The sequence below is a fragment of the Schistocerca gregaria genome, chromosome 2, assembly GCF_023897955.1.
Source record: "Schistocerca gregaria isolate iqSchGreg1 chromosome 2, iqSchGreg1.2, whole genome shotgun sequence".
Lineage (NCBI taxonomy): Eukaryota > Metazoa > Arthropoda > Insecta > Orthoptera > Acrididae > Schistocerca > Schistocerca gregaria.
In genome coordinates this window covers 626,706,557-626,729,912 of record NC_064921.1, presented here as the reverse complement: position 1 = coordinate 626,729,912, position 23,356 = coordinate 626,706,557, and the positions used below count along the sequence as shown (strand labels likewise).

At 37.5% G+C, this 23,356-nt stretch overlaps 1 protein-coding gene across 1 annotated transcript in view; it reads left to right on the top strand.

Annotated features, from left to right (window-relative positions):
* LOC126334637 (calpain-9-like) overlaps positions 1–21,678 on the top strand; it is a 977,125-nt gene extending 955,447 nt beyond the window's left edge. The window contains exons 11-16 of the mRNA XM_049997074.1: positions 2,792–2,861; positions 9,946–10,042; positions 10,128–10,255; positions 20,635–20,827; positions 21,011–21,066; positions 21,229–21,678. Coding sequence (XP_049853031.1) covers positions 2,792–2,861; positions 9,946–10,042; positions 10,128–10,255; positions 20,635–20,827; positions 21,011–21,066; positions 21,229–21,255 — 571 coding nt within the window. The 3' untranslated portion in view covers positions 21,256–21,678. The remainder of the gene's footprint in view (positions 1–2,791; positions 2,862–9,945; positions 10,043–10,127; positions 10,256–20,634; positions 20,828–21,010; positions 21,067–21,228) is intronic.
* Positions 21,679–23,356: the final 1,678 nt, after the last annotated feature.

The window sequence follows — 23,356 nt, the reverse complement described above, 5'->3', positions numbered from 1 at the left end:
GGATGTTTACTGGGAACAAGTTTATCCTCTGCCTGAACTGAAGGCCAGTATACAGGAATATGTTCCTCAGTACCACTGGAGCTGCTGTGAGCAACTGACGATCACGTATTTTATGGATGTGCCATCTTGGTGACATTCCCAGTGCTCATTCTGAACAAATTGCTTAAGTGGAGTTTAATAATAAAATCAACATTATGCCTTTATCACTTGTTTGACCTTTTCTGCCCACATTCATTCCTAACCCATTATATATGGAAACATTTCTTGTATTCACAGTGCCAGATTTTTACCTGTTGGCCAAAGCTGGAGCTAATCTTTCAACAGCAAACATAGGCTCCTCATTACCACATTAGAATATTTAATAAGTCATCACAGCCCACGCTGGACCACTGTGAGTAGTTGCACTTTAATTATAACCATCCAGTATCATTAAAACTATACATACATTATCAGTCTGAAGGAGGGCAGTAGTACACATTCAAAGGCACTGCTAACCCAAAATCAGCTACATTGGTTTGGGAATGTACCAGTAATGTGCTCAGTCAGCACATTATAAAGCATATGAACGAACTTAGGATAGTCATCAATGAGAGCAGGAGCAGAGGTTCAGAAGCAATTTCAGAGCTTACTTGAAGCAGTCTCTCGTACTTACTCACTTTGGTGAAACATATATCCTTTGTCAGCCAGCTTGAATAATAACAACTCTTAAATGAGCACACTCTTTGGAGAAGAATAACAGTACAATAAAAAGACGTAAGCAAAGCTCTTAGGAGAAATGCTGAGTTACCAGCAATCCCCCCCCCCCCCCCCCCTCATATTTACTTGTGACTACTGTCATAAGTGTTTAATTCATAGATGCATCAGATCTGTCACCTAACAAGCTGTTCAAAGGAAGATATTTTACTTGTTTGCAAGAGAAAATTTAATATTGTATCTGCTGTATTACTGTAGAAATATCAACAAAAAACATACTTCTCTTCCAAAAGTGGAATTAGGTAAGTTAGGGTATGGTACTCTCAATGCAGACTGTCTGTGTGTTCTTCTTATCAATGAAACTTATTCTATTAAGACTCCTAGAGTATTATTTGAAGTCAAAATATCACTATTGATTTTAAGATTATGAAATTTTTTTCCTTCACAATATTTGTATATTTATTTCTCTCATTTTCCACAACTCTGAGATCCTATTAAATTAATTGCAAAAAATTTTCTGTATTTCCAAATATTTTAAACAATAGTATTGCAGTTTAAATTTTAATGTGTTTTACAGCCTTTCTTACCATTACCTCTAACTAAGTTATATTATTCTGATGCTACATTTTATATAAAATCATTTGTGGAACAAAAATAGGTGAGAAACTTCTGACTGAAGAAATTACATGAATTTTATGCTGGGTTTTATTTAAATTCCACAAGAGCTATTGATATAAAATTATTGTGTGTTTTCACTACTATTTCTCTCTCCCTCCCTCCCTCCCTCCGTCCCTCCCTCCCTCCCTCCCTCCCTCCCTCCCCCCTGCCCCTCTTATTAGTGTAGGCTGTATGTTCCAAGGTATTTGTAATTATGCCCATCAAAGAATTCCAGTCTATTGTTTCATTTTGTGTCACCTACAGACAACCTCAAGCAAGCATCCAATCTTCAGGTAAAACTTAAAAAGCTCTCTGTTTTCAATCTAGACATCTTGAAGAAAAATGTAAACTTTCTTATATCTTTTCACATCTTCAGCTACAAAGGACAGCTCCTTTCATAAAGGATATCTTGACAGCAATTTACTCTCATGCTTTTCTTCTAAAATAACAATCTATGACTTGGTGTGGCTGGAGGTCAGTCATCTAATACTTTCTTTCTCCATATAGTTACTCTTAAAGTTGCATGGATTCTACAAAGAAGGATCCTTTCATTATTCTCTGAGATTTTTTATCTCACTACACTGCATCCTCTATGATTATGTCAAGTAATTAATCATACAGTCTGTTGTCCAGTTTAAAAGCTCCCTAATCACACAAAAAATAAGAAATCTACGCACTAAGTTGTGGCAGAACACACACATAAAAGAGGGTTGTAATTCAGCAAGGTTTTGGAATCAGTGACTCCTTATTCAGGCAGAAGGGTTGAAGGGGAAGGAAGGGGGTGAAGGAAAAGGACTGAAGAGATTTAGGGAAAGGGGTAGATATCAGGGAAGTCATCCAGAACACTGGGTCAGGCTAGACTTACCACACAGGATGAGGAGTAAAGACTGGTTGTTGGGGACTGCATCGGATGAGATAGGTTTTCAAATTTTGACCATTGCAGTCCCCAGCAATCAGTCTTCCCTTCTCATCCTGTGTGGTCAATCTACCCTGACCCTCAGTTCTGGGTGACTTTTTCGAAATCTACCCCATTTCTTAGATCGCTCCAGTCCGTTTTCATCACCCCTCTTCCTTCCCCTTCAGCTCTTCTGCCTGAAGGAGCAGCCGCTGGGTCTGAAAGCTTGCCTAATTACAACTTTCTTTTACGTTTATGTTCTGCTGTCATTTGATGGATAGTTTTTTTTATCCATCCAGTCAAATTATTTTGTCAAAAATTTATTGCTTTCATTGTTATATCAGCTAATAACACAGAAGTATCAGGTCAACAAACAGATCATCATCATTGTACATACACACACACACACGCTCTCTCTCTCTCTCTCTCTCTCTCTCTCTCTCTCTCTCTCTCTCTCTCTTTGTTTTAAATTTATCCATAAATTCATCTTATTTATGCAAAAGGAAAGTAATGTGCAGAAATTTTACTCTTTGCATTAACTTTCAGGGAAGTGAATGATGACAATATGGTGTTCCGGAACATATCAACAGAATTCCTTGATGATGCAGTAGTGCTGGTAAGTTCAGTCTTCGAAATTGGAGAGATTTAAATAAATATATATGACAATACGTTAATCTCTGCTTGCTTTTTCTCACTGAGTTAAGTGAGGAGATGTGGAGGAGGCTAGAAAAAATGGGGGGAAGATTCTTTAATGTCCCTTTGTCATAAAGATCATTTGAGGCAGAACACTAGCACAGATTGGACTTAGAAAGGGATGAAAGTTGCCTATAGCCTTTTCAAAGGAACATCCAAGTTTCAACTAAAGTCATTTATGGAATCCATGCAAAATGTAACTCTGTATGGCCATTCTGATATGGGAGATGAGATGGAGGAGCTGAGAGTTGGTGCAATAATACTATTACTCATACTTTAAAGTTAAAAGTCTATGCCAGTTATAAATTTTAGAAGACAGTTATGGTATCATGAATCATTTTCATTCCTGAAGAGATGTCATCTGGAATATTTTACCTTATTTTTGATAAATTTGGTTTGCCAGTGAGTATGTCTGACAAATCTGTGTTCCCCCTGCAGCCAAAAAATTCTGCTGTGTTAGTACACAATAAATGTTGGTCCCTTCGGTATCACTGTGAGGTGCTGCTTACAGCTAAAGTATTCTCTTATGTCAGGTGTTAATCACATTTACATGAGTTACAGAAATATTCTTAAATTACTATTTTTCATATACATTAAAATTTACATAATTCTTTTTGAATGAATAACTGTAAGAACATTTGCTGCAAATACTGACATTTCTACCTCTTCACTTCTTTATTTGCATAACACTTCAATTATCAGATATTCACTGATCTTTATTTCATAACGGATGCTTGTAGAAACATGTAGCTGAAAAATGGATGACTACACACTGAAGGTTGCACTAAAGGTGAATCAAGACAAATGGAGTTGATGCAATTACGAGGGTAACTCCAAAAGAAATGCACACTATTTTTTTTAAATCCATCTTTTATTCTACATGTTTGAAAGTTTTACAGTGTGTAGATACATCCTTTAGGAACAATATTTTCATTTCTCCACATAATTTCCATCCCTCTCAACTGCCTTACACCATCTTGGAACCAGCACCTGTATACCCGCACAGTAAAATTCTGGACCAATCTGTTGGAACCACTGTTTGGCAGCATGCACAAGGGAGTCATCATTTTCAAACCTTGTTCCATGAAGAGAGTCTTTCAGTTTCCCAAAGAGATGATAGTCACATGGAGACAGGTCAGGACTGTAAGGTGGGTGTTTCAGTGTTGTCCATCCGAGTTTTGTGATTGCTTCCATGGTTTTTTGATTGATATGTGGCCATGCATTGTCATGCAACAGAAAAACATCCTGCTTTTGCTAACGTGGTCAAACATGCCTCAGTTGAGGTTGAAGTTTCTTCAGTGTCTTCACATATGTATCAGAATTTATGGTGGTTCCACTTGGCATGATGTCCACAAGCAAGAGTCCTTCAGAATTGAAAAACACCGTAGCCATTACTTTTCCAGCAGGAGGTGTGGTTTTGCATTTTATTTCCTTGGGCGAATTTGTGTGATGCCACTCCATTGATTGCCTCTTTGTCTCTGGTGAAAAATGATGGAGCCATGTTTCATCACCTGTCACAATTCTTCCAAGAAATTCATCTCCACCATTCTTGCACTGTTCCAGAAGTTTGCTGCATACCATTGTTCTTGTTTCTTTGTCAGCCACTGTCAACATTCTGGGAACCCACCTGACACAAACCTTTTTTAATGCCAACACTTTCAGTATTCTGCAAACACTTTCTTCCTCTATCCCAATGTAGTGTAACAATTCATTCACTGTGATGCATCTGTCAGCAGTGACCAATTCATTAACTCTCTGCACATTGTCTGGAGTGTGTGCAGTATGAGGCCCCCCGCTGCAAGGACAATTGTCAATATTGCCGTGCCCACTTTCATCAGGTACCCTGCTTGCCCACCAACTAGCTGTACTGCGATCAACAGCAGCATCTCCATACACATTTTTCAACCTTGTGTGGATGTTTCCCACTGCCTCATTTTCACAGCACAGGCGTTATATGACAGCACATTGCTTCTGATGAAAGTCAAGTGTAGCAGCCATCTTGAAGACATGCTGTGACAGCGCCACTTACGAGAACAGGTTGAACTAAGTTTGAAAACAAGTGGGAAGGATGTATCTACACACTGTAAAACTTTCACACATGCAGAATGAAAACTGTATTTTTACAAAAATAGTGTGCATTTCTTTTGGAGTGACCCTCGTATGAAGAAGACAAGAAGAGCAAGAATTTCTTGACATAAATGCTATAAGGTTCAGATACTTGGGATCTTGGTTTACCAACAACTTGTAGAAACCTACTGCAAATATTTTCCATCACTGTTGACTTCAGAGGTCATATTTTTCTGTCAGTTTGTTACAAAGTTATTTTTTTGGTTCTAAAATTGAAGATTCCATTTTGCATGCTAGAATATTTATGGGAAATTGTTAAATGTTGTGACCATTAAATTAAATTTTATTATTATTATTAGTTGTTGCAGTATTTGAGTGATTTAAAGCATATCATGTGATGCTTTTGTGAAGTTAAAACTTTAACTCATTTGCAGACTGGAATTATTACATAAAGGCTTGCCTGCTGTGAGTTCAGAAATGTTCATTCCAACAGCGTTTAGGAAAATCAAGTCATTACAAATTACTTGTCTTTCTTTTAGAAGGTCTCAAAGACATTGAAAATATGTAGTGGTCACCTCCAAGTCTACAAAGTTCCAAGATATCTATCATTATTCTCAGAAAATTACAACCATTCATAGGGAACAACATACAGGAATACAAGATGGTTTTCAACCAAACTGATCAACAAAAGGTCACTCTAAGACAACTGTTTGAAAAACACTGCATATGTGATAAAAGTATTTATGGTCTGTTCATCAATTTTCTTCATACATATGACAGTATCCATAGGAATAGCCTATACAATGCACTGTATGATTTCAGAATCTCTGAAAAGTTAGTGAGAATGGTGCAAACGTTTATGAATGGATCAAGGACAAGTGCATTTCCAAGGGGTTACATCAGAAAGGTTTGAGACAGGTCTCAGGAAAAGGGATGCTCTCTCATGCATTCTGTTCAGTTTAGAGACAATAATAAGGGGATGTAGGTAACAGAAATGAACTGGAGTACAGATAGATGGTAATTGTCGCACATATGCAGTTGATATAATAATGCTAAGTGAATCAATCCATGAGTTGAAAGAAACGTACATGAAAAATGGATGACTATACACAGAAGATTGTACTAAAGGTGAATCAAGACAAATGGAGTTCATGCAATTGTGATGAAGAATACTAGAGCAAGAATTTCTTGAGATAGATTGCAAGAGGTTCAGACAGGGATCTTGGTTTACCAGCAACAACATCATAGAAATGGGCATCAAGGAAAGAATGGTAGTGGAAATGAAATGCATGTATTCTCTCAGCGAGTTGCTCACCTCAAAATCCATATCAGCGAATACTAAGATGAGAATCTATAACATAGTGATATGTCCAGCAGTCATGTTTGGTTCAGAAACCTGGTCCATGACAAAATGTGAAAAAGAAAAACTATTAATAATTGAAAGAAGAGTAATGCGGAAGATGTGGGGAGCAATCTTAGATAATGACCAATCTTAAATAACAGTGAGTGGAAAAGGAGGATGAATGAGAAAATCTACCTCTTTACACAACAACCAACAATATTAAAGAAGTTGGAGAGCAAAGGAATCCAGTGGGCAGGCCATGTAGCCCACATTGCAGAAGAAAGACAGGCAAAGGAACCATTTGAGGGAAACCATGATGAAAATATTTAAGACACATGAACACACGTAATGAACAAGAAAATGCCTCATGAGTTGGCATAGAGGGCATCAATTAAACCATCCCTTTCCTTGGGGTGCTCTTTTACACACATTTGTGGTTTGAAATGACAATTTGCATTGTGATGTTCTTGACAGCCTTTGACACTGCTACACTTCTCAGATGATTTGACCTTTCTCTAAGAACATTTTGCAGTTGAATCTCCACTGAACATGATCTGACCCCTTTGGAGTATAGCATAACTGCAGGTTTTGCTCTGATATACAGGTGGAAGCGCTAGAGATTGTTGAAAAGAATTTGACAACATCTGAATGTGATCCACATCAGTAGTGGGTGTTTATGCATTTTAACCCTCTTGTTTCACACCTTCCTGTAGTGTGATCATTGAAGCATGCATAAATAAAATGATAGAGGCTCCTCCTTAGACTCCCCCATTTGGCAACACTCTCAGTGCCACAATGGAACTTTTGTCGAGCAGTTTAAAACTGTACCTGTACAGAGACAATCCTTGACTGATTTCTAGAACCATTCACCACCCCTCAAATTCTGTAGGCTTGCAAGCAGGTGCTAGAGCAATGCTATAGTGCCACTCAGCTGAAGGCTATTGAGAGGTTGCCTATGCTAGAAATCAATGCATGATTATTGCTGTACACAAACATTTTCAAAGTACTCAACAAAGATGCACAGCTGAAAAAAACTGTGATTGTGCTACACTCCAGAGGGGTCAGATCAAGTTCAGGTGGGTTGCAACTGGGCCACATCTTTAGAGAAAGGTTAAATCATCAGATGGTATGTCACTGCAAACTGTCACTTTTGACTGCAAAACATTTATAAATGAAGACCCTAAGGAATGGAATTTTTTTTTTTTCATATCCATTATGCCATCTCCTGAGCTCTTTCTTTGTGTTCTGAGTCATGGTGTGTCTGAAAAGTCTTCTTTTTCCAACTGGGAAAAAAACCATATGGTTACAACACTGGGCATCATGGTTTTGACCTCCATCACATGGGCATCAAGAAAACATGGGAGATGCAGGTGGGGGGGGGGGTGGGGGGGGGGGAGGGGGAGGGTGACAAGCTTCCCTGTGTATAACATATCCATGGTAGTGTTATGCAGAATTATGATGAAATTTAGTCTAGTGTGACATCATTAATACACCTTACAACTGACATGAACTTCTTGCTTTTGCTTCCCAATCTGTTGACACCTTGCTGTTTGAACCATTGCCGAGCTCAAATATGACATTACAGGGCACCACACTTTTGCTTCTTTATAGAGCAAGGTTATAGGCATCTTTGAGTGAAAGTTCAAACTTCTGCATCACAATGGGGGAAAATTACTGGTTTGGAGTTCCAAAATAGTGTACCCTTTAACTCTCTTGTCAACTGTATTTCATGCTTGGATTATATCTTACCACAATAAGCCTGAAAAGATTTAAAGTGCATTGTGAATATTCCATCTGGTAATCTTTCTAATGAACTACAAATTCTCAGAAGGTAATGACTTTTTATAAATATGACAAGTCTGAATCTAAGTTTTTCATTAGATTATGTACTGTTTTGAGTTCTTCAATAGCTGAGATGGATTTTTGGTTTCTTACAATATCGAATTGCAGTCTTTTAATGATGATCCTGATCTACTGCAACAACTACCAAATAGATGACCAGATTTTAATACTGAAGTACACAATACATGGTCTAAAATGTTTTCAAGCGAAAATAAATTTTCAGTGTTTTGAAAGCATCAGTATGCTTTCCCTTTCTCTCTACAATTTACATATGTTCCAACATTCTCATCTCACTTGTTTGCTAAATATTCAGAGCAGTGTGTAGAATTGCCAAAACATTTACACTGAAAATTATACACACAGAAGAGGATCCAAAAGTGGGTATACTGGGATAGGGCTTGAAAGGTTGGAAATGAATATAAGGTCTTAAATGTTTATGAGACATATTTATGTAAATAGTTCATGTTTCACAACAAACTACTTCCTCCCACACCATCATTGATGATGCCACCTTGGAAAACTACATGCAATTGTATGTTGTGTGTCTATGGTGGAGTTTACCACTGTTGCCGTAACTGGTTGAGAAAGACGGATTACTTCTCCTGACTGGAATCTTAAGTCATGCCATTAGTGTAATGCAGCAGGTTGTGGTGCTTGGAAAGCTGAACAAGTTTTATGTCAATGTGTTATCTGAATTGGAAAAAAAAATCCCTCTGAATAGAAACTTATGAGAACATAGCTTGTTCAAGCTATTTAAATCTGGCCAGGGTTCTTTGTAAAGAATTTTTCATTCAGTGGAGTTTGAGGAGATGATGTTGGATCATGTGGAATAAGATTAAAATATGAGTACCCCTGAACCTGATCATGCAATGTGCATTTTGAAGAACACTGTGTGGAGGGTAATGTTTGAGCAGCAGTCACACTCACACTGTAAACCATGTGTGTAAGCAAAGTGTGCAATTAATTTTGAACCCCAAGTTCAGTTCCGGCACTGGATTATGCCATAATGAAAGCACTGACACTGGCATTTATCGAGTTGAACAGTGGCAATGGCCTGAAGCTGTAACCATAGGGTGTAAGCTATTTACATCAATAAAAAACCATTTATTTTTGAAATACAGTTTCTTATGCTAAATTACTCACTTTAGAATCCACTAAAATTGGTATAATTTTGATCCTAAATGTTTAAGATACCTTGTCTATGGCCATGTATTGCTTACTTATCAAAGTGGATTAGGTAAAACTCAGCTGCATGTTCTATGAAGCTAGTGTGGGAGCTCCTACCTCTCCACCCAATATAGTAGGCAGGAAATTTTTGCAACAACCTTTGTATTTTATCTTTGTCACTATGTCCAATTCTATATTAGGAGCTCTATTGTTTGCTAACTTCCCTTTTGTGCAAAAGAACATTTTGGCATCAGTGTTCCTGAACAAGTTGGCTGTTTTGTAAAATTTTTATACTCTTGTGAAAGACTGTATAGGATTTTCAGAAGTAAAAATGAATTAAATTGTTGCTGGACTGGAAACTTTGCAATTACCATAGGACATAAGACTGTGTCAGTTAATTTATGATGAACTTGCCTCACTACAATGCAGGAGCTTTAACCAATAATTCTATAGTGCATAGCTCTTAGTTGTTTCTGAGAACCCTTTCCATACAACAGTCTACATAAATTGCTGTTCCAACTCTTGTTAATTTTTGTAATGTAATAGTCTTAAAGATCTGTTGTTTTTACTAATTCCATCATTATTTCAGCCTGATGGTAAGAATATGGTGTCAAAGCTGTTGCTTAAGTATCCTCCTGAAGTAGATGCTTCACAGTTACAGAAAATTTTGAAATCCCACTGGAAAGGTAAGGCAAATATTAGAAATTAAAAAAAATAATACATGATGTACTATTTTAATGTGTACTTACAATTTTGTGTTTTTTATTTCAGCTTACTTGTCAGAAAAACCTAGTCTGGAATTGTGTAAAAGCTTAATCATGTTAAGAGATTCTAATATTAGTGGACGTATTAATCTCCTGGATATACCTGTGCTGATGCACATGTTACAATTCTGGAGGGTAAGGCATTTCACCATATTTGTTTATTAGTGAAGACTGCAGATCTTCTGTTATACTCTAATGCCTCTCATCTTTCTTTTCTACTCATATTCTAATGTATTTCATCTCTTTGTTCTGGCCTTTGTGTGTAATGCTGTGCTTGATTTGTGTGGTGTATAACTGGAGCAGAACTTGACATAGGTTCATTTTAAGCTATAAGCCACAACCACCCTTTACCACTTTGGGTACTGCAGAGAGTCTAATTCAAGTAGAAGCTTTTGGTTCTTGTGGAAGAGCACAATATAATTATTCATTGTGGAAGTTGAGCCATTTGCTCACATGTTCCACATCAGCAACACCATATCTAGTGTCACATGTCTGTCTTTCCTTCTCAGCCCCTCTGGTAACTCTCTCCATTTCCTAAACCTTACCAGTCCTTTTCCTTCATCTCTCTTCATTCCCACTGTCTATGAAATCTTGTACATTTACTTAACTATATTTATATGTTTTCTCCTGCCACTGTTTGGTGAATAGGCTTTTTATCAGTCCAGTTAATTAATTAGCTCAAAGTATCAAAGATTGCAGAGAAAATCAACTGAGCCTCTGGGGAAGAAACCATCCAGCATTCACCTGAAAAGAAGTTTTGATTGCTGTGGCATTTTGCTTGGATAATGTGTACCAGTATCAGGACAATAACTGTTTCTATCATAAATATTTTCTTTCATGAGAGATTTATATAAAATGATGAATAAATGAATATGTATGTGCACTAACATGACGCTACAGATACTGAAGCTGAAATCATAGTATGTCTAGAAAAGAAACATATTTAAAGTGACTCAGTATGATTCATTGTACAGAAGAGGACACCTTACCAGATATTTATGTATCTTATGAAAGTGCAAGAAATGTAATGGGTTTCTTTGCTCATGACTAAAATCTGAGTGATTAGACTTTTATTGAGACCTGCAAAAAATTCAACAAAAAAGTTTTCATGAAGTTCTTTGATAAAGAGATTTGTTACAATTAATAAAGATGAGTATGGAGACAGTGGAACAAAATCTTTGTAACTCATCTATAATGGAAGTTGTTTACTACTCTAGAGACTCATTTCAAAGGTGTATATCACTAATTTGTATGTCAAATGATATCTGCTCACATGTTGATATTAAGCCTGTGATGGTTTTCAAGGCTAACAAATGTAGTGGGAGTTCTCCCCAGAACAGGAATGCCAATTATGATAGTTGGAAAGCTGTCTCCTTCAATGATATTATGTCTAACTGTAAAAATGGGAGAATGTTAACAGTGAAATACTGATGATACATAGGGGAACACACTTATAGTGTTTGGAATTGTTACATTGCCCACAATTAATTTTAAGTGTGTTGCTACAGCTGTTGTGGAGTATTTGAGACAGATAATTGAAGACTATCATTCAAACATATCATTTACTAACTAATTACACAGACGTGTCTTTAGTTTCACACAACATTTTCTCTTACATCAGAACACTGTGGTACTTCTGCAGTGCCTACATTAGTAGTCTCTGGTTTTACTTTGAATGTATGTCTGATATTAAGCAAAATATGTATACAATAGTATACACAGAGGAAAAATATATTAAAAAAGGACAGGTGTACACTCGCACACGCACACACATATCCATCCGCACATACACAGACACAAGCAGACATATTTAAAGGCAAAGAGTAACTTGCATTTAAATATGTCTGCTTGTGTCTGTGTATGTGCGGATGGATATGTGTGTGTGTGCGAATGTACACCTGTCCTTTTTTTCCCCCTAAGGGAAGTCTTTCGGCTCCCAGGATTGGAATGACTCCTTACCCTCTCCCTTAAAACCCACATCCTTTCGTATTTCCCTCTCCTTCCCTCTTCCCTGAAGAAGCAACCATCGGTTGCGAAAGCTAGTAATTCTGTGTGTGTGTTTGTGTGTTTTGTTCATTGTGCCTGTCTGCCGGTGCTTTCCCGCTTGGTAAGTCTTGGAATCTTTGTTTTTAATATATTTTTCCCACGTGGAAGTTTCTTTCTATTTTATTTACATCATAGTATACACTGATTTAGATATCTTTGTGAGTTAAACCAATAGCTTGCCAATGAATTACAACAAATCTTGCAGTGTTAAGTGGTCACCTTTATGAATGCTATTCTGCATTGATATCCTCACAGATGGACTTTGGATCCAGCATTCACAAGAAACAGTCATATCCCACAGCCCACCCATACAGCCTGTTCAGAGAAAGAGTATTCATAAATGACATTGTTTCCCTAAAACCCTTCAGATGCCAATCACTATTCAGTACAAAAATGCACACTATGTAACTAATATCATACAAGATATTCACTTACTGTGTTATAAAATTTCATCTGGAACTATAATTTATTTATATTCCTCCTGAAGTATGGTGTATAGTTGTTCCTGTTTTGTGCACAAATTACACTCCTGGAAATTGAAATAAGAACACCGTGAATTCATTGTCCCAGGAAGGGGAAACTTTATTGACACATTCCTGGGGTCAGATACATCACATGATCACACTGACAGAACCACAGGCACATAGACACAGGCAACAGGGCATGCACAATGTCGGCACTAGTACAGTGTATATCCACCTTTCACAGCAATGCAGGCTGCTATTCTCCCATGGAGACGATCGTAGAGATGCTGGATGTAGTCCTGTGGAACGGCTTGCCATGCCATTTCCACCTGGCGCCTCAGTTGGACCAGCGTTCGTGCTGGACGTGCAGACCGCGTGAGACGACGCTTCATCCAGTCCCAAACATGCTCAATGGGGGACAGATCCGGAGATCTTGCTGGCCAGGGAAGTTGACTTACACCTTCTAGAGCACGTTGGGTGGCACGGGACACATGCGGACGTGCATTGTCCTGTTGGAACAGCAAGTTCCCTTGCCGGTCTAGGAATGGTAGAACGATGGGTTCGATGACGGTTTGGATGTACCTGCACTATTCAGTGTCCCCTCGACGATCACCAGAGGTGTACGGCCAGTGTAGGAGATTGCTCCCCACACCATGATGCCAGGTGTTGGCCCTGTGTGCCTCGGTCGTATGCAGTCCTGATTGTGGCGCTCACCTACACGGCGCCAAACACGCATACGACCATCATTGGCACCAAGGCAGAAGCGACTCTCATCGCTGAAGACGACACGTCTCCATTCGTCCCCCCATTCACGTCTGTCGCGACACCACTGGAGGCGGGCTGCACGATGTTGGGGCGTGAGCGGAAGACGGCCTAACGGTGTGCGGGACCGTAGCCCAGCTTCATGGAGACGGTTGCGAATGGTCCTCGCCGATACCCCAGGAGCAACAGTGTCCCTAATTTGCTGGGAAGTGGCGGTGCGGTCCCCTACGGCACTGCGTGGGATCCTACGGTCTTGGCGTGCATCCGTGCGTCACTGCGGTCCGGTCCCAGGTCGACGGGCACGTGCACCTTCCGCCGACCACTGGCGACAACATCGATGTACTGTGGAGACCTCACACCTCACGTGTTGAGCAATTCAGCGGTACGTCCACCCGGCCTCCCGCATGCCCACTATACGCCCTCGCTCAAAGTCCGTCAACTGCACATACGGTTCACGTCCACGCTGTTGCGGCATGCTACCAGTGTTAAAGACTGCGATGGAGCTCGGTATGCCACGGCAAACTGGCTGACACTGACGGCGGTGGTGCACAAATGCTGCGCAGCTAGCGCCATTCGACGGCCAACACCGCGGTTCCTGGTGTGTCCGCGGTGCCGTGCGTGTGATCATTGCTTGTACAGCCCTCTCGCAGTGTCCTGAGCAAGTATGGTGGGTCTGACACACCGGTGTCAATGTGTTCTTTTTTCCATTTCCAGGAGTGTATTTTGGCATACAACTAACACTATCAGTAATTCTGTAAATACATGTTAGAGATCACATTGGGTCTTTAAGTATGGCAGTCTAGAAAATATTCTCCAGTTGATTTTCTTTGAAATATGATACAGAAGGGCCCAATTCTAAACTTTATCCATAGTTTGGATACATTCTATATTTTTATAAACACCTGAATTCAGTTCATTAAACCCTCAGTTACAAACAAATAAATAGATGAAACATAAAAGAAGATCAAACCAGGGTAAAGGTTACAAACCATCATGTCATCTCCGCAATAATTATAGTCATTATGAAACATGGCAGAAAATACAGACCCTTTTCCATTTATGTATTACATTATGTACTGCAGTTCACAACTCAATAATTTCATTTCAGTTCATAAATAAATAATATCAGTACTTTCTGAATTCTGTATGCTCTACTGTAAGTCATGTGAATTCATTCTTGTAGTCAGTGATTTCTGGACAGGAACACAGCCAAAAAGAGGGGCAATTGATGTATCATTTTGTCACTTACAGCTCCAACATAACAGAAAAGTCCCCTCCTATAGTTTGAAATCTGTATAATTCAATTTCTTAAACCCATAAAGGAAAAGACCAGATTTAATACTTCCCTAAAGTGCTCCTGTTTTTCCTTAGATATTTTTCTGAAAATTAATTTGTGATGTTTCATTATTAGTATTTTTCATTTTGTTTTACACTTAAAATTGAACTCTGAGACTTTCATCTTTTACCAAATCTAACAATTTCTCCTACTTTTTCTTCTTTTTTTAATTTTCTTTCTCTGGACCAATTTATTCCAAATTAACTTTTCATTTTCCTTGAACTTGAGTTTTAACTTTATTCCAGTATTCCCATATTCTTTTTTGTGCTTTTCCTTCTTTGCTTCAGTCCATGTTTTGCCAGTTTGTAGGTTTGTCATTTCTTGGAAAACCAAGACCTTCTGGATTTTATTCTTCAGTGCAATGTGTTTTTGCTTATCCTCCAGCATTATCCCGTTCCTTGCTGGCCCTTTTCTACCTTGAATGGGATATTCAACTGTTAAACCATGTAGGAGTCATACAGGTATTTTCTACATGTGCACAAAGTTCATAGTTTTCTTTGATCAGCTCTTAAATTTTGTTCAAGATCTGTCTCTCTCTCTCTTATTTATATTTTCTTGATCAGGCCTTTTCTGTTTATAGCAAGGCATTTTGTGGCATGTAGGGCCTACACTCATATTACTGTAGGCACTAATGTCACATCTTGTCACATCTTGCCATTGACTGATGTTGGCTTCTTCTTGTAGACACTTTTGGTTACTGAATACACTGTTTCCATTTATCTGCTCCATGATGCAACTTTCTCAGAGGAGAAAGATTAACAAATTCACAGATTAAAAGCTCCATAGATTAAGATCAACTGGCCTGGATGCCCAAGCTGTAGGAAAATGATGGCTGATAATTCTAGCATTTCCAAAACTCCCCAGCAGCAGCTGAAAAAAAGGCCATATAGTAAATGATGTCATCAACCCACACTGCACAGCTACCTTTGCAGAATGAAGTGGCATCAGTTGATGTGTGAATGTATTTCCCATTGCCCATGTTCTGGAACCCTTGTACTGACATGCCCTTGGAGATGGATATATGGATATCAATAAAATGTTGCACAGCCATTGATTGTTCACTTTCATATGAACAAGAAATTGTAGTGCAAACATTTGTCTTACTCACAGGTCAGCAAGAAACAAATCCTGAACATGTGTAATTTTATATGGATAGCAATGCAGGATGTTTCATAGAATTTTATGATCAGAGGCACGTCTGAAATTCAGGCAATTCCTCATGCACTGCATGTTTGCAGAGCACTGCTCGATTCCTCCCGCAATGCTGTGACCACATCTTCCACTGACATCAGCTCACCCGTTTTCCTTCCTCTTCCACACTGCATTCCAAAAGAATCTATCTTTTTGAATTACATAATAATTTTCTCCCAGACATTAGACTAACACCTTTTTTCATTCCCTTGACTGTCCAGGACTTCTGCAGAGCTATTGGCACACAGTCACCATTCTTGTAAAAGAGCTTTTCCAGTAGCACATGATACTGCATTAAGACAGACACACCGAGCATCTCAGATGCAAACTTAGGAACAACCTGTACTAATTAATGGAAAATCTCATATAAAGATGTGAAACAATTACTAACAAAGAGATAGAGGGGCTGGCCAGTACTTACCTCAGCTCAGTACAGCCGATAGAGACACAAAAAACAACCGAAAATTTAAGCTCCTAGCTTTCGGAATAAATGTTCCTTCATCAGGGAGGAGAGAGAGGAAAGAAAGGGAAGAAGGGAAAGTGGATTTAGTTACTCACAACCCAGGTTATGAAGCAACAGGGAAAGGAAAACAGGGAAGGTAGCAAGGATGGAGGCATGGTTGTCCATGCCTCCATCCTTGCTACCTTCCCTGTTTTCCTTTCCCTGTTGCTTCATAACCTGGGTTGTGAGTAACTAAATCCACTTTCCCTTCTTCCCTTTCTTTCCTCTCTCTCCTCCCTGATGAAGGAACATTTATTCCGAAAGCTAGGAGCTTAAATTTTCGGTTGTTTTTTGTGTCTCTATCGGCTGTACTGAGCTGAGGTAAGTACTGGCCAGCCCCTCTATCTCTTTGTTAGTAATTGAACAACCTGTACTGCCATCTTTTATTTTGCATATCAGTTAATTACAGTGTGGTAAAATTTTCATCAGTTCCTTTGTTTCCATAATGTCTTCCCCTTCTTCAATAATATTCTGTTCAAATTTGACATCACTCTGAGCAGTGGTTACTTTTTATAGCATTTTGAAACAGGAACTCTATATTTGCTCTGTAGGCACCTCTTCCCTTCTGAACCGCTTTTATTGCTTTTGGGGCTGCTAAACTGGCTGCTGGTTACTGCTTTAACATAAGGTAGCACTGAATAATAGGAGATTCTTGAAATTATGAAGACAATGCAGATATTTTATCACTCACTAGTTGATGTAGTAAATCTTTTACAAATATGCAGCAGAGATACATTTTGCTGAAGTGAGCACCTACTTGATAGCAGAAGATATGAGGGTTGCCCAGAAAGTAATGCACCACATTTTTTTTCTTCAACAATTCTTTATTGAACATAATGAGAATTACACACACAAAAGAATGGTGTTTTATCTACACACTCTATTTTTCCAGGTAGCCTCCGTCCCATTTTATAGCCTTTCTCCAGTGCAAAACTTGGGCATGTATGCCATGTCAGTACCAACCCTTGCCCGGGTGGCGGAGCCAATGCTTCACTGTGTGAATCATCTCCTCATCATCCTCAAAATGTCTTCAATGAATTTGACCCTTTAACAGTTGAAACAAGTGGAAGTCTGAGGAGGCTAATTCAGGGCTGTAGGGTGGATGGGGTAACACTGTCCAATCAATTTTTGCGATATGTTCAGCAGTCCTCAGACTTGTGTGGGGCTGAGCATTATCGTGTTGCAGCAAAACATCTCCTGGGTTATTGTGGCAGCAGAGTTGCCAAAAGGTTCTCTTGAGTTTCGTTAATGTGCCAACATATGCTTCTGAATTAATGATACTGCCTCTTGGCATCACATAAAAATGAGAATCACATCTTCACATTCCTAGAAAACAGTGGTCATAACCTTACCAGCAGAGGCAGTTGCTTTGAATTTTTTCTTCTGTGGTGAGTGGGAATGGCACCATTCCATCGACTGTCATTTTGTTTTGGGCTCAAAATGGTCAACCCAGGTTTCATCACCTGTCACAGTTTGAAACAAGAAGGCCTCCCCCTCAGCTTCAAAATGTTGCAATAAATCAAGATAAATGTTTTTCTGTGTGATTTGTGATCCATCATTAGGCATTGCAGAACCCATTTTGCACACGCTTTTGAATATCCAAGACTGGGGATAATTGCATCCACACTTCTTTTGATGACAGACAGATGCAGTGCCAAGTGCCAAGTCATAATTCCTCTGTCCTCATGAATGACAACATCAGCTTGCTGCAACATGTCAAGTGTGACAGCCACGGATAATCTCCCCGACTGCTGCAAATCATGGAGCTTCTGATGATCTCATTCTCCCTGCACAGCAACTAACTGCACTTCTGTTGACAACAGATGCTCCATAGACTTTGCACAAGCATTTGTGAATATTCTCCACAGTTTCTTCCTCTGCAGTGGAAATTCAACGGACGTGGCTTGTAATATACATCACCTACAGACACCGTTTTCGAACAGTCCTGCAGCTACACTATTTGCAGGAAGTGACAGAAACTTAGAGCACCATCTCAGGAGACTTCAGATGATACATACATTACATTTTACATTTGTAGTATTGTTTTTGGGGTAGTGCATTACTTTCTTGGCACCTCTCATGAAAAACAAAATAATTATATAAAATGCAACATGTAAAACCACAAAACTAAACATATAGCAGCAAGTCACAGTCAGGACAGAAGTGATGTTATATTATGCGATTACAGTTTATTGCTTATGATTTAACTTCTACATTTGTGTTTCTAAAGAAAGTTATATTATAGAATCACTGTATGTTGCTGTCTTCAGTCTTGAACTAATTTAATCATGTTATCCACATTAGTGTATCCTATGTTAGTTTACATTCTGTTGAATGTAAATTGTAGTCAAGCAGTCAAGCCTTGGTGTTTCTCTACAAGTTTTACTCTCCATACTCCAATACCAAAGTGACTACAACCCAATGGCTTGGAATATATCCTATAAACCTATCCCTCCTTTTAGTCATGTTATCAAATTAAGTTCTTTCCTCCTTAATTCTGCTCAATGTTTTGTCATTAGTTATGTGATCCACTTGTGTAATCTTCTCAGTTCTTCTGTAGCTTTTATTGTCTTCTTAACTGTAGTGTTTCTCATGGACATTTTGTTTCCATATGATGCTACACTCCTAACAAACACTTACAGAAAAGATTTCCTGATAGTTAAATTTATATTTTATGTTAGCATATGCTTTGATTTCATGAAAGCTTTTCTTGCTTCTAGCTGTCTACTACATTTTATGCCCTCAAGCCATTGGCAGTTATTTTGTTGCCCAAATAGTAGACTAAAACTTGGGTGCTATTTTTAACCTCCCATTTCCTAATCAAATTTTCTCACCAACACCTTATTTAATTCGATTCAACTCTATTAACCATTTTTAACTTTTGTTGCCATCAATCTTATTAACTCTTTTTAAGACACCATCCATTCCATTCATCTGATCTTCCAAAATCCTTTGATTGTCTTGATAAAGTTTGCATGTGATTGGCAAACTTTATGTTTTTATTACTTCCATCTGAATTTTTACGTTCTTTCCTAGTTTCTTTTTAAGTTTCCTTATTTGCTGCTCAGTATATGTATTGAATAACATGAGGGTAGGCTGCAACTCTGTTACACCACATTCTCAATTACTGCCTCTCTTTAATGTTTTTTGGTGCTTAAAACTACAGTTTGGTTCCTGTAAAAGTTGTAGGTAATCTTTCACTCTACTTGCTTTATCCTTGGTAGCTTCATAATTCCAAAGAACTTATTCCAGTGAGTGATGCCAAAAGCTTGTTGTAAATCTACAAATTCAACAAATGTAAGTTTATGTTCCTTTATTCCATCTTTTAAGATAAATTGTAGGATCAGTATTACTTCACATGTTTCTACATTTCAGTGGAACCCAAACTGACTACCCCTCAGATTAGCTTCTACCAGTCAATCCATTCTCCTGAGGATAATTGGTGCTTGTTTAGTAACCTTGTCTTGGGAAAGCAATAGTTTGGTTATACTCGCACCTTTCTGCAACTGCCCTCTTTAATATTCTTTTGTCATGGTTGGTTCTCCTAAATCTTAATTTTGAGGGAAAGCTATCTATTCACGTATCTTGTTTAGACTTAGGTCTTTCTGTGATCTTACAAATTATTCTTCTGGTGGATCATAACCCATCTCATTTTCATCTGCTTCCTCTTCCCTCTCTATAATATTATCATCACTGTTCAGATTTCTGTTGTTAGTACCAGCTTGCCATCTGAGCTCTTGTTAATACCCCTACACCCTTATTCTCCATAGGTACTTTAGTAAGTGACATATGATGTTACTGTACTCATGTATGCTTCTATAGCTTTACATCACTTCTCCAGGCACTCCTGTTTGCCATTTTTCAGTTTTTGTCAGTCCTAATTTTTAGACATCTCTTTTCCCTTTAGCCCACTTCATTTGTGTTGTTTTTATGTTTTCTCTTTTCATCAGTTCAATTTAATACCTTGTGTGGTTTCCAAGTCCTTTTCTTTTCACCTATTTGTTTCTCTTCACTATTTCATCTCACAAAGCTACCCATACATCCTCTATTTCTTTTTTGCTTGTTTCAGTCAGCTGTTGCCTACACTTCCCTTTCAAACTCTCAACAAACAAATACAGTACAGTATATACTAGCTTAAATATAATTCATATTTTTCATTTTAATTACTTTTTCATATGTGTTAATAAAACAAGTGCCATTTATTTGTTCACAGATAGCTTTCCAGAAGTTTGACAAGAGTCACAATAGTAAGACTAGCAGTTATAACCTGAGGCCCCTTTTGTGGGAAGCTGGAAGCACTGCAAGTAATAAAGTGCTTGAATGTCTTGTGCTGAGATTTGCCAAAAATAGGGTACTGACATCAGAATGCTTTATTATGGCAATGGTTCGGCTCCATCTTGCACATGGTTAGTGTCTAATACATATGAATGCAGATAACTCTTTATGATTTTATTTGTGGTAACTGATGAGCCTTTGACTGAAACCATGTCTTTTGAAAATAGAATTATAAATATTTGTTTTAGACTATTTGTGATATAAATACTTATCATATTGTCAGATACTTAAAGATATATTTTCTATATTTACAGAAAGGTATCACAGCTTAGATACAAAAATGAAGGGCAATCCAATTTCGCTGGAAGAGGTAATTTATTTTTTTCTGTGAAACATTGTATTAATATTATTTCTACTTTTTACACACATGAATGTATGGGACAAAGTGTTTCAAAATACTTTTGCTTTCTGCTTGTAACTGAAATACACCTACACCATGGACATCACAAATGCAATGATTTTTCTTTTTCAGATGATACTGATGACAATCTACTCTTGACACTAGTGACATCAGATGCGATAATCAAAACAGTATACCAATTATAGCCATTAAACCAAAGAAAATGTAAAGTATTGTCAAAATTATGTAATATATTGAATACATTGTTGATGTAAATACCATGTAAATTACAATTAAATTATATAATAATTTTATTTTGCAAAATAGTATATTTTTATAGCTCTTCTTCATCTGAGAAAGTATCTGTACCTAGTCAACAAAAAGCATGTACAAATTATTTGTTGAGAAGATCTAGTTACTATTAATTCAGTCAAACTGTTGCAGTATGCCTAAAACATTTAGATACTGGAAATACATCTTCTTTAGAGCTACATTAACACATCAGATAATTATACAAAGAGGGTAATAAAACCCATGCGTGTATTTTTTCATCTCTGTTTTTTTTTTTTTTTTTTTTTTTTTAGTTATGTGACCAGTTATGAACAAATGAATGAACTATAGCAATGTAATTTACTCTAAGTAAAAGAGGAAAGAACATATAACTTGGAGTTGTAGTGACAAATATGTTCCCATTTGAACTTTCAAAATTTTGGACAACTAGAGTCAAAAGGTAGGAAATGCTACATCCCAGCTGCAAAGAAAAAGGAATGCATAACCAGTTTATGGAAAAATAAATCTGTAATATAAATAAATAACATCACACACTAACAACTTATATGGGAACTTACTTTCCCTTGTGACTTTAGAGTCAGAAGTGATGTTCTTGCTTCTTTTTGATCATTATTAATCACTCCATTTTCCTTTCTTGAAACTGAAGTCTTCTTTCAAACTGAATTGTATGAAATCATATGCATTTCAAATATGTTCTGAAATATTTTACTAAATGAAATGAAATTCTCATCGACAGTTAGTGCAAATGTTGTGTTATTCCCTGATTTTTAATCTCTTTTTGTGATATCTGAAAAAATTCTTTTTAAAAGCTCTACATGATATTAATAGCTGATGAAAATATTTTACCTAAGCGGATCTCATTAAATTTTCTTCAAATGAGTTCTTCTTCAGAGTTGACAAGAAAAATGTTTACAGCATTTGCATCAGAAATGCCACTGTTCTACAAAAACACACAAAGTGTATTTGAGGTGATCATGGTATTTCTTTGATTAATCAAAGATTCAGTCACAGGCAACAGAGCTGCCTTTGGCTAATATATGAATGAGCTGGATAAACAGCTGTTACTGTTCAGTGAACTGGCTCAAATGTCTTATAATTATTCATGCAAGTTTACAAAATCCCAAGGTGAGCAGAAAACAAATGAAAATACAGAATACCTCAGAGGAATGTAGGACTGGTTCATGCAGTGTGCAGTATCAAATTTTATGAAAAGGTTTAAGTTGAATTTAGAGAAGTACTGTTATGTTTCTATGTTAAGATCATGTTAATGTATTCACAGTGTTCAAATGTTTTGATACATATGATTTTTCTCATATGTAATGTTCACTAGAGTGGTCATATTTCATTCACAGTGAATTCTGTTACTACAAAGCATTTAGTGAGATTATGAAAATTATCTCAGGCCCAAAAATTAATGAGATTTGTTACATGTTAAAATATGTTTAATAAAGTTACAATAAATATCCTTATAATCTGAATTTGAATTTTCTTGTTACCTGCAATGCTACCCTTCAGTTACCAACATAATATATAACATATGAAATAACTGTTTGTTACAACATATTCTGGTAGAAAGTATTGTCAAGTAATAGTAGTTGATCTCTATATTCTTAAACTGTGGACAATATAAAACCAATCCTCTTCATTTTGAAAATTCCATACATTATTATTGTTTATTTATTGCTGCATTCATTAAACGCATTGCCTTGTTATCCAAGATGAATTTGGGATTTACACGACGTCTCTGAGAAATTTACATAATACAAATAGCTTCATTATTGTAATCATATTACAGCTGACAGTACTTGAGAAAATGTGTTTTACAAAATGTAAACAGAAATCAGAAACTAAAAATCGAATCTGTTAACGCTAAATGAACTACTGTTTGGATAGGAAGCAAGAAGAGAAGAACCCAAGGTACAGATTCCCACTGCCAGACTCCTGGTTATGTGAACGCCCTGGCAGAAAC